Source organism: Bubalus kerabau, chromosome 2, assembly GCF_029407905.1.
Source record: "Bubalus kerabau isolate K-KA32 ecotype Philippines breed swamp buffalo chromosome 2, PCC_UOA_SB_1v2, whole genome shotgun sequence".
Taxonomy (NCBI): Eukaryota; Metazoa; Chordata; class Mammalia; order Artiodactyla; family Bovidae; genus Bubalus; species Bubalus kerabau.
This window is the reverse complement of record NC_073625.1, coordinates 12,573,854-12,585,354: the sequence shown is the minus strand read 5'-3', so window position 1 is coordinate 12,585,354 and position 11,501 is coordinate 12,573,854. Positions and strand designations below refer to the sequence as shown.

The window sequence follows — 11,501 nt, the reverse complement described above, 5'->3', positions numbered from 1 at the left end:
CCATGAGAGAATTGTGTGCCCCTAAGCAGCACGCTGTAAGAAACCCGGAACACACCCAAGCATCGAACCTATAAATCGGTGCGCAGGCACCGCGCGCCAGGCGCGTCCCGGCGGCGCGCACCACAAGCAGGGATCGCGCCTTATCGAGACCATCTCACCCCGGAAGGGGAGTCCTCAAACTTGCAGGCTGCGGACAGGGCTGGCTCAAAGTTGCTGGAGCGGTTTTCGCCGCGTCGCGAGAACTGTGGCTGCCTCCGAGGTTCGGGCGCTTCCTAGTGAGCACACCCGGGAGGAAGCCAAGTCAGGGGGGAAAGAGCTGAAAACCCGAGCAGGACCCGAGCCGAGCTGGGGTTCTGGAGGCGCGGCCCGCCCCCAGGCGGCCTCCGGGAGCGGCTGGGACTTGGCAGTCCCGGAGCCGGCCGCCAGGGGCTCCTACCCCGTCCCCCAGCCCACCCAGTTCACCCCACCCCAGAGACACACGGACTGCGGGTGATCTGTCCCCCTTCCCCGGCCAGCACCACCCCACCCAACCCCAGCCGTGCGAAGGGAGAAAGCGCAGAGCGACAGGAAAGCCCACGGAGGGCAGGGCGCATAGCCCAGGGTCCCCGGGGAAGCCCTGATCTCGCCGGGACCCCGGGGCCCGGGCCGGCCCTGTTGGGGGCAGGGGAGGAGGCCGGCGGTGGGTCCAGGCCGCGGCGCCTCGGCTCGCGGGCGCGGCCCCTTTAAGGCTCTCCCCGCCCACCGGCGGCGCCGGGCGCTCTCCCCGCCCCGGGGTCCCGGCGAGATCGGCGATTGGGCGGGCGCGGCGATCCCTTTGAAGTGTGGCTGCCGATCGCGGCTATTTGACGTGCGGCTCGCGGAAGGCGAAGGTTTTTGTGTTGCTCGCCCGGGCCAGCGGTGGCGGCGGCGGCGGTGGCGGCGGCAGCGGAGGAGGAGGAGGAGGAGGGGTGGAGACGCGGCGACCGCTGCACCGCGCTCAGAGCTGCGGAGCGAGCCCACCCGCCCCGGGAGCTCGCCTCCCCGGTGCGCCCCCGCCCTCCCCGCCCCCCCAGCGGCACTGCCTCCTCCAAATGAGCGATTCGCCCGCTGGATCTAACCCAAGGACACCCGAGAGCAGCGGTAGCGGCAGCGGCGGCGGCGGGAAGAGGCCGGCGGCGGTGTCCCTCTTGCCCCCGGCGGACCCCCTGCGCCAGGCGAACCGGCTCCCCATCCGGGTACTGAAGATGCTGAGCGCTCACACCGGCCACCTCCTGCACCCGGAGTACCTGCAGCCGCTGTCCTCCACGCCCGTGAGCCCCATCGAGGTCAGTCCCCTGGTCGCTGCCCGCCGAGCGCCCGCCCCATTCCGCCCACCACTGCCCGGCTCCCTGCGCCCCGCGGCTCGGTGCGACCCTCGGGTCCGTCCCCACTGGCCGACGGAGTGAGAGGAGGGACGGAGATACAGAGGGATCGGAGCCCACTGGGTTCTCCCCACCACCCCCGGGCTTCTCCCCGGGGGAGAAGGTTCCCCTTCCACGCTCGCCCTTCGGAGCTTCGCGTTTCCTCTCTCGGATTGGATTTGCTTTTGGAGTGTCCACTGGGCCCTTTACTTTTCCTCGGCACCCAGTCCCCAGGCCGGAGAGTCTGTCTCCTGGGCTTTTTTCGGCCCCCCACCCCCACCTCTCCACCCGGGTTTGTTCTCTTTGAAGCCCGATCGCCACCCCCCTCCCCCGTCCCACTCCGCTTCTGCCCCATCCGGTTGAAGCGCACGACGCCCGGGCACTCCCGACCCCGGCTCCTTCTTCCTCCCGCTCCCCTGGGGGCCCTCCCCGGGAGGGAAGGGGGCTCCGAAGGGAGCGCCCGCGGCGGCCCAGGCTCAAGATCCAGCTTCTCCCCTGCTCCTACCCCGCGGCGTCACCGCCAGAAACCCGTCCTAAGCGAAGTTCCCCAAACTGAAGGCATAAGTTTTTAACCCGGGCCTAGAGAGGACGAGATGAGAGAGTAGGGGGCGAGTGACGGCCCCTCCCCCAGCCCCGACTCCACAGAAGTCACCTTCCCCCGGGGTGGCCTTCGGTGGACGCCTTCCTCGGCCCGTTCCCCAGGGCCTGCGGCGACCTCCGGGACCCGGGGCAGCGAGGGATCCCACCACTACCGACGCGCAGTGTAAGCGCAGTTGCGCTCAGCCCCCGCGCTCGCAGCCGGTCTCCCCGAGGCCCTCCTTTCCCATCTCACCCACCCTGCCCCCCCAGGTAACCCCCCCCCGGCCGCTCCATGGGTCCCTGGTCTCACCCCCTTCTCCCTCCCCTTGCCGCTGTCTCCCACAGCTGGACGCCAAGAAGAGTCCTTTGGCGTTGCTGGCCCAGACTTGCTCGCAGATCGGCAAGCCGGATCCGCCGCCCTCCTCCAAGCTCAACTCGGTAGCGGCGGCCAACGGGCTGGGAGCGGAGAAGGACCCCGGCCGCTCGGCCTCCGGCGCCGCCTCGGCCTCTGCGGCGCTCAAGCAGCTCGGGGACTCCCCGGCCGAGGACAAGTCCAGCTTCAAGCCCTACTCCAAGGGTTCCGGGGGCGGCGACTCCCGCAAGGACAGCGGCTCCTCCTCCGTGTCCTCCAGCTCCTCCAGCTCCTCCTCCTTGTCCCCGGGAGACAAGGCGGGCTTCAGGGTGCCCAGCGCCGCCTGCACGCCCTTCCCCCCGCATGGAGCGCCGGTCTCCGCTTCGTCGTCCTCGTCCTCCCCTGGCGGTTCCCGGGGCGGCTCCCCGCACCACTCTGACTGCAAGACCGGGGCCAGCGGGGAGCTGGATAAGAAAGACCAGGAGTCCAAGCCCAGCCCGGAGCCGGCGGCCGTGAGCCGCAGCAGCAGCGGGGACCCCGGCCCTCACGGCGGTGGCGGCGGCGGCGAGCCCGGGGCCTCCGGGCGCAAGTCGGAGCCGCCCTCCGCGCTGGTGGGGGCCGGCCACGTGGCGCCGGTGTCGCCCTACAAGCCGGGTCACTCGGTGTTCCCTCTGCCTCCCTCCAGCATCGGCTACCACGGCTCCATCGTGGGCGCCTACGCCGGCTACCCGTCTCAGTTCGTGCCTGGCCTGGATCCCAGCAAGTCTGGCCTCGTGGGAGGCCAGCTGTCCGGGGGCCTGGGCCTGCCGCCGGGCAAGCCCCCCAGCTCCAGCCCGCTCACCGGGGCCTCCCCACCGTCCTTCCTGCAGGGATTATGCCGAGACCCCTACTGCCTGGGAGGTTACCACGGCGCCTCGCACCTCGGCGGCTCGGGCTGCTCCACGTGCAGCGCGCACGACCCGGCCGGGCCCGGCCTGAAGGCGGGGGGCTACCCGCTGGTGTACCCGGGGCACCCGCTGCAGCCGGCTGCGCTCTCGTCCAGCGCCGCCCAGGCGGCGCTCCCCGGCCACCCGCTCTACACCTACGGCTTCATGCTGCAGAACGAACCGCTGCCGCACAGCTGCAACTGGGTGGCGGCCAGCGGGCCGTGCGACAAGCGCTTCGCCACCTCGGAGGAGCTGCTCAGCCACCTGCGGACTCACACAGCCCTGCCCGGCGCCGAGAAACTTCTGGCCGCCTACCCGGGGGCCTCGGGCCTGGGCAGTGCCGCCGCGGCCGCTGCGGCCGCCGCCTCCTGCCACCTGCACCTGCCCCCGCCCGCCGCCCCCGGCAGCCCGGGGTCGCTGTCCTTGAGGAGTCCACACACTTTGGGGCTAAGCCGGTACCACCCGTACGGCAAGAGCCACTTGTCCACAGCCGGGGGCCTGGCCGTGCCGTCGCTGCCCACAGCCGGACCCTACTACTCACCGTACGCGCTGTACGGACAGAGACTGGCCTCCGCCTCGGCACTCGGGTACCAGTAACCACAGCCCTGCCTCCTCCCGTGCCCTCCCGCCCCACCCGCCGCCGCTGCAGCCCCCCGCCGCCTGCCCCCGCCTCCGGAACCACCCCCTCCCCCCCAACCTCCCAGATCCCTCCCCTCCCCACCGGACTGTGTATTTATTTACTATAATGTTAGCTTACAAGCTGGGAATATAAGTGCATTAACGACCCACACGAGTCAATGGTATGCAAAGAGTCTGTTCGCCCCTCCCCTTCCCGAATAATAATATTAATCACACCAGTAACTACATGCCCCCCCCCCCCGCCCCCCTGCCTTTCTTTTCTGTTTTATTTTTTGTTAGATGTAAGTTTGCCACTTTTTTTTTTTTTTTTTTTTTTGGATTGGTTTGGTTTTACCTGGAGGAGGGGGCAGCGTGGGAGCTTCTTTTTGTTTTCCCTCCGGGGGGACTTGCTTGCATGTTTCCTAACGTTCAAACTACGTTTCCTCCTCCCTGCCCCGCCCCTCTGCCCTTCATTCCTTCTTGTTTCCGTCCATTCGAGGTTCTGGTTTGTTGTTGGATTTTTTTTTTTTCTTTATACAAGTAACAGAGAGGAGGTATTTTTTTGTAACGCATTCGGGGGTGTTGGGAGCGACCTTGGGGGCTGGAGGTCTTGAGCTCTGTGGCCCCGGGACTCTGCCCTGTGACCACTCCCCTGCCACTCTCTCCCCTCTGGGCTCCTTGGTCTGCTCCCTGGTCCCCCAAATTAGAGCCTTGCTCCCCTATCTTGCTCTGAGCACGAGTCAGTGGCTGGAGAGTCTTCCAATAGCCTTTCCCCTTTCCAGACTCTGAAAGGCCCCAAACACCCCGGGGTGGTCCCACCGCCTGCTGGTGAGGGGGCCGGCAGGGCTCATCTCACTCAAGTAAAAGTCCTAGAAGACCCTGCTGGCATGAAACTTGGCTCTTTATAGTTTGCGAAGTGCATTAATAGTCATTGTTTTTTTCTGATAATTGGGGCAGGTGTCCCTGTCCTGGCGATGGGGGCTGGGTCGGTGATTCTTGCTAGATCCTTCCAAAGCAGACCAGTGGCAGTATCAGCTGGCAATACAACCCTTTTAGCACCTTTGGGGGGTGTGGGAGGGGAGTCAGGGAGCACACGGATCACAGCAGAGCCCGTCACCCCTTCCCAGGCCTGACCCAAGAGTCCCCAGAGTTGGCCGTGGGCTCCCTCAGTTACTGGGATCGAAGACTCGGCCCAGGGTCTTCTCCCGATCCCCTCCCTCCCACCCTCTGGGCCTGATGCAGGGGGCTGCGGGGCCCGTTTGAGATGAATAGAGCTCTCCCTTGGTAAGACTTATTTTGTTAATAAATGGAGTACTTGGCTATATTCACACCGTGGTGTGTTTCTGTCTTGCCTCACCCTCCGGCCCACTTCCAGACACCTAAGCAGATGCCCTTCTTTTATTCTCATTGAAAACACCTTATGGTTTCCTTCTCGGGTTTCCGTTCAAGGACGAGTTTAATGCGTTTTCTCAAGAAAGTCGGGGAGGAAGGGGAATGCGGGAGGTGGGGGAGAAAATCAAACTGCCAGCGCGTTACAAATAATAAAATGCCCCCCCCCCCATTTTTTTTTTCCAACTCGGTTATTTAGCTCCCAAGCTCACTTCAAAGGCCTTGACATCACCTGGGGACGGGGCGGAGAGAGTGTGTGCAAGAGGACTTTTCCTCTAGATAAGGGCCTAGATTTGAGACTCAAGGGGCGGAGAAGGGACCCAGGATCCGGGGCTCAGAGACTCGGCAGCACCGTCCCCGGGCCCCGCGGGCTGGCGAAGACGACGTGCCTCTGGCGCCACCTGGTGGCAAAGAGGCGAGCGACTGGCGCCCGCCGCAAACTCGCCTTCCGCGCTTTGCACTCAAAAAATGAGGATTTCCTCTCCCTGGCAGTGCCTTTCATACACCTTGAAGTCCAAGGAAGGGTACACGCACCTGCCGCGAAGGGCGCTGCTCACAGCTTGGGGACTCCCTAAGCCTAGCGCCGGATTGTGGGCCCCAGCCGTCTGCGCCCCCAGTTTGGGATTTGCGGAGAAGGCGCGGCAATGACTCGGCATGTAGGAGCCACCCTCGGTTTCCCCGTTTTCTTGAGCTGGCACGATAGATACTGGCTTCTGTATCCTTGAGCAGGCGACAGCGAGAGTGCTGTTTTTCAGGATGATAAGGAAAGGGCCGGAGCACCCCTCTACTGCGCTGGGAGTCTCCGGGGTCCGGAGGAGGGGACCAAGGGGCCTCGGGGCCTGCGCGTCTTCCCTGGTGCTTTCTCGTTCCCTCCCCGGGGCAGGGGGCGCCCCTTGAGGCTGGCCCCTCGCAAGTTCCCGATGCAGGACGCCTGGCGCCCAGCTCTCGGGGTGCAGCGGGCCACGGCGCTCGGATGCTCGGCCTTATGCGCCTAAGGCGTGGAGCCACCTGTTGGGCGCGCTGAAAAATGCCCCCCTTGTCCCCTCCGAGCCGCATTCCTCTGCGTCAGGCGCCTCGCAGCTTTGGGAGCTGCTGCTGTTGCCATTCGTGTTGTTTTGCTTGACGTTCTCGGTGAAGAATGCGACTTTAGGGCAATTCCTGCTCCACAAACTGTGTGCTTTAGAAATGTCCGGAGACCCAGAGGTCACGGGGGTCTCTGCTTGCGCTGATTCATCCCACAAATGGCCCCAAACTCCTCACAGGGTGGGTCTTGGCCTCATCGGGCATCATCCCCTCGGGATTTGACAGAACTTCAGCGTAAGATGTTTCGTGGGGTTTGGGACTTGAGGGGTTGCCCCTATAGCTTTGTTTCTGGGCAAAATTCCTTCCCTAGTCAAGAGAACCTCAGTCATCTTCCGCAGAAAATTGTACTCCTGGAGTAAGATCCTGTATGTGTCCCCAGGGAAGGAACCTGGTCTGCTGGCATCCTTGCCCACAGAGATAAACAGGGTAAGGAAGAGGCTGGAGGCCCGGAAGAAGTCGCCCCTGAGGGGAGCTCAGAGTCTTCCTGAGGGATCATCCTTACCGGACTTCTCAGAGTTCAAACTGGCCCGAAGCTTCAAAAGAACTGAACTGTAGCTACTTGCTTTATTTTTTTCTTTATCTCTGTTATTTTGTTTGCTCTTGGTTAATCTTCCCTTCCTCTCAAATCTCCCTCTTTCTTTCAGGTACCTTTGTTTGTTTCTAATACCTGCTAAAACTGCTGGAAATTGCTCCCTCTGCAGGGGGAGTTAAACTTTTCTCTTAAACTATGGTCAGGGGCTTCCCTGGTGGCTCAGACAGTAAAGCATCTGCCTACAATTCAAGAGACCTGGGTTCGATCACTGGGTGGCGAAGATTCCCCTGGAGAAGGAAATGGCAACCCACTCCAGTGTTCTTGCCTGGAGAAGTCCATGGACAGAGGAGCCTGATGGGCTATAGTCCATGGGGTCGCAAAGAGTCGGACACAACTGAGCGACTAACACTATGGTCTTCAGACCTTCCTAAGGACCACAGGCTCCCCTTGTTGGGACAGGAGAAAGGAAGAGACTTGGTATCTCCCCATATAATGAAAGAAAGTTCTCTCCAGGTACTTGGCTTACAGGAAAGGTGTGAGAATGCACATTAGAAACTCCTCAGAGGAGGAGGTTTCCCCCAGAAAATGTATCATCGGCTTTTGCAGACCAGGAAGGATGCCTTTGGCCTGATTGGAAAAGGCTGGTTCCAGCTCCCACTGTGACTCAAAGGGCAGGCAGGCACTGTAGCCTGGAGTGGCCCAGGTTTCACCCTCCGCCGCCAGCTCTCCCCACCATAAAAGGGTGAGGGTCCCAAGACATGTGGCTGTTTTCATTCACTGGGGCTGGGGGTGGTAGAGGGGAGTGTGTTACTTGCAGGGGCTACAGAAACAAAGTTGCTGTTTTCAGAGTGATAATGCTGCCCACCAGCTGCTCATTTGCATAAATAATTCATCCAGCAACTCTGCTCCAGCATCACCTCCACCTTCCATCTCTCCACCTCCTCCTCCTTTCCCTAGCCCTCCTCCCGCCCCTCCTCCTAATCTCTTCCAGGCGCCAGAACCGGGGGCCTGTGTTCCCCAGGCACTGGGAAGGGTGACAGCCACACAGCTAGACCTTTAGACACTGGACGTTCCTGGCTCAGGGTCATAATTTCACACCTCCTGCCTGGTTATTTTTGTGGCCTCATGGACAGCAGGGAGAGGAAGAGAAGGGTGGGGAGGCCTCACTCACCCTCAGATATTGCTCAACAGAATTGCAGGGGGTTGTTTTTAACTTCCCAGTCACCCCACAAACCCATCCTCAGAGAATCTGCAGCCCACGGGGTAGGTGTGGGGTGCAGGGGCCTCCATCCTTTGCAGCCCTAGCTGCCCTGGCCTCTCCAGCATCTTGGGATGTGTCTCTCAGCAAATGAACTAACCCCTTCCTGATGGATGTCTGGGTTTCCGTGGAATCCGTCTTCCAATAATGCCGCGACTCTGTCCTGTATTAATCATTCTGCAGGGGAAGCTGCACTCCAGTTTTCTGTTTGACTTGATTTCATTCATCCTGTCTTTTTGCAAAATAGATGGTTGAGTGCATCCGATAATGTATGGTTTAATTTGGAGCACTATGGGTTTGAATTACCATTTTCATAATGCGCTGTGCATTAATGTGTTACATCATTTATAAAGAGGAATGTCCCGGGTTTCAAACTTTCCTTCTGAAAGCCAAAGTCACCTCACGGAAACAAAGCCAGATCACATGGACCCAGCTCCTCGCCTGGCTGCCTCCTCCCCAAGCCAGGTGAAACCTGCCAACCCCTCCCCGCCAAAACCCCACCCTGAGGCTTTTGTGTCCACAGAATGCAGGTGGGTGTCAAAGTTTGGGGAGGAACTTGCACATGGCTGCCCAGGAGCCATCAATGGCAGCACAAAAGCTCCCCCTCATTATCGCATGGCAGCCCGGCCCCTTCGAGGAGACCTCCAGTGGTCGGCTCCCCCTCGACCCTAAACCCCACACCCCCTCCCTGATGGCCCGTAATAACACCAGCTGTCTGTTACTCAAACTCTGACTGAGGAGGAAAAAGCACTGATTATCCAAATACAGTCATTAAAGGGGAAATGTGTTTTTAGGACTGTCAGAGTGATTAATGAGAGCTAGCCGTCTTTGCAAATGCACTTGTTTAGTCTAACTGGCAGCTTCTATTTTCCTATTGATTTATTGCAGCCGTTGCCGGGCCTCGGTGTGTGCAGTCAGGGCACTTCACAACTGTGCCCTGTTTAAACAGGAAAAGCATGCACCGTTTTTTTGTCCGGGAGGGAGGGAGCAGCCGAAAGTCTCTCCCCTCAGCGCAGTCTCCAGGGCCCCAAACCAACAAAGAAGACATTAAAAACCTGCAGGCCAGAGAGAGAAGGAAACTGCCTCCCCTTGGTCGTCCCGGTTCCAAGGTCAGCGGAGGCGCACCCTGGCCCCTGGACAAAGCCCCCCCTATTGTCACACTCAGCATGCCCTCATCCTCTCCTCCGGTCCCCCCAAACCAGCTGTCAGCCCCTGAGTCCAAGGACAGGAAAGGCACCCAGCAGAGCGGGGAGGCCGGGGAGGGGGCCGATGGGCTCGGCCAAGCTAAAAACAGAATCGAAGCCACCCTGCCACACAGGGGTGAGAACAAGGTCGGGGGGTTGCAGGAAATTGATGGAGCCCCATGGTTCATTTGGGGGCTTCCCTGGTGGCTCAGTGGTAAAGAATCCACCTGCCAATGCAGGAGACTCAGGTTCAATCCCTGGGACAGGAAGATCCCATGGAGAAGGAAATGGCAACCCATTCCAGAATTCCTACCTGGGAAATCCCATGGACAGAGGAGCCTGGCAGGCTACAGTCCAGGGGGTCACAAAAGAGTCGGACACGACTGAGCAACCAAACCACAACATGGTTGATTTCAACTTTTAAAAAGTGGGCGGCAGACACAAGAGTGCTATTGACTTCATTCCACTTGCACAGTTTGTTTTGACAAATGATGTACCTAATGACCAGCACGGAAATGGCTGCTTGAAAATACAGACCTGGTGTTGGAGAGTCAGACTTCCAGGAGGTGGATCACCAAGGCAGAGGTTACAGGATTCCTGTTATGTGACCAGCGCAACACCGGATGCCAGGAAACACAGAAGAAAACTCAAACCAGATTCCTGCCCAATTTAGTTGGGGGAGACAAGACACACCCATGAGATGGAGAATGAGAGAGTATTCTCTGCCACTGCATTTATGCTGATCTAGTAAGCATTCAGTTGTGCAGTGCAGACAGTGGGGAACTTGACCATTTATAATAAGGGGCTAATTGTGCAGATCAGCAGTTGGGCTGCAGCAGCTGGAGGGAGAGCTCGCTGGGGCTACCTTCCCACGGGAGCCCTGATCTGTTGGGAGGCTCCCCAGTTCCCCTCAGGCCCGTCCTCTTCTGAACGCTGGAAGATGGATGAGGCCTTCATTCCATGGTGATGAGCAGGCTGAGCCAGAGCTCCAAGCCAGCAGATCAAAGAATAGGCTCCCCAGAGTTCCCTGGGGGCCTAGTGGTTAGGATTTGGTGCTTTCCCTGCAGAGGCCTGGGTTCAATCCCTGGTCTGGGAACCACCCCTTGGAATACAAGGAACAGGCTTCCCTTAACCCACTTGTACCTTCCAGACCTGGAAATGGTTTATGCTTCTTCCTAGATGAAGTGCCTTTACAAGTTTTTCCCAGGGGCAGTGGCCTAGCGCCAGCTTTATTAATACTTACCAAGACAGGAAAAGCTGTCGGTGGGTTTGGATCACAGAGGCGCTGGGAAACTTCTTAAGAGAAAAGAAACGGAACCTGCTGGCTGAGTGGAAATGAAGTGACTGTATGATTCAACACGGAGACCCAGGGTGTGAGTGTCCTTTGGTAGCTTGAGGGAGCAGCCGAAAGTCTCTCCCCTCAGCGCAGTCTCCAGGGCCCCAAACAAACAAAGAAGACATTAAAAACCTGCAGGCCAGAGAGAGAAGGCAACTGCCTCCCCTCGGTCGTCCCCAGATCCAAGGTCAGCGGAGACGCACCCTGGCCCCTGGTAAGTCCAGAAAGTTGTAGTCGTCATTCATAGAGTTAGAAAGAGCACTGAAGCAGGGGCCAGAAAAACCTGGATTTTTCTCTGGTTCTGAAGATTATTGCTGTTCGACCTTGGAGAAGTCACTTAATCTCTCCGAGTCTCTTTTTTCCCATTTCTGAAGTGCAACTGTTGGTCCTTATCATCTTTAAGCATTTTTTTTATCATGAAACATTTTATTTATTTGTAGTTGAAGTATAGTTGATTTACAATATTATATTAGTTTTGGGTATACAACATAGCAATTCAATGTTTTTATAGATTGTGCTCCATTTAAAGTTATTGTAAAATAATAGCTATATTTCCCTGTGCTGTAAAATATATCCTCATACCTTATCTGTTTTATACATAGCAGTTTGTACCTCCTACTCCATTACCCCTCTCTTGCCTTCCTTCTCTCTCCCCACTGGTAACCATTAATTTGTTCTCTGCGTGTCTGTTTTGTTATACATTCATTCATTTTTTTAGACCCCACATATAAGTGATAATAGAGAGCATTTGTCTTTCTCTGGCTTCTTTCATTAAGCATAATACTCTCCAGGTCCATTCACATTGTTGCAAGTGGCAGGATTTTATTCTTTTTCATGGCTGAGTAGTATTCCACTGTGTGTGTGT

General features: G+C 58.7%; 1 protein-coding gene across 1 annotated transcript; it reads left to right on the top strand.

Moving 5' to 3' along the window:
* The first annotated feature begins 890 nt into the window (after positions 1-890).
* Positions 891-5,182, top strand: ZNF703 (zinc finger protein 703). The gene is made up of 2 exons (XM_055567102.1): positions 891-1,304; positions 2,304-5,182. Exons 1-2 carry the CDS (start codon positions 1,071-1,073, stop codon positions 3,831-3,833), a joined length of 1,764 nt encoding a protein of 587 aa, XP_055423077.1. The 5' UTR covers positions 891-1,070; the 3' UTR covers positions 3,834-5,182.
* Positions 5,183-11,501: the final 6,319 nt, after the last annotated feature.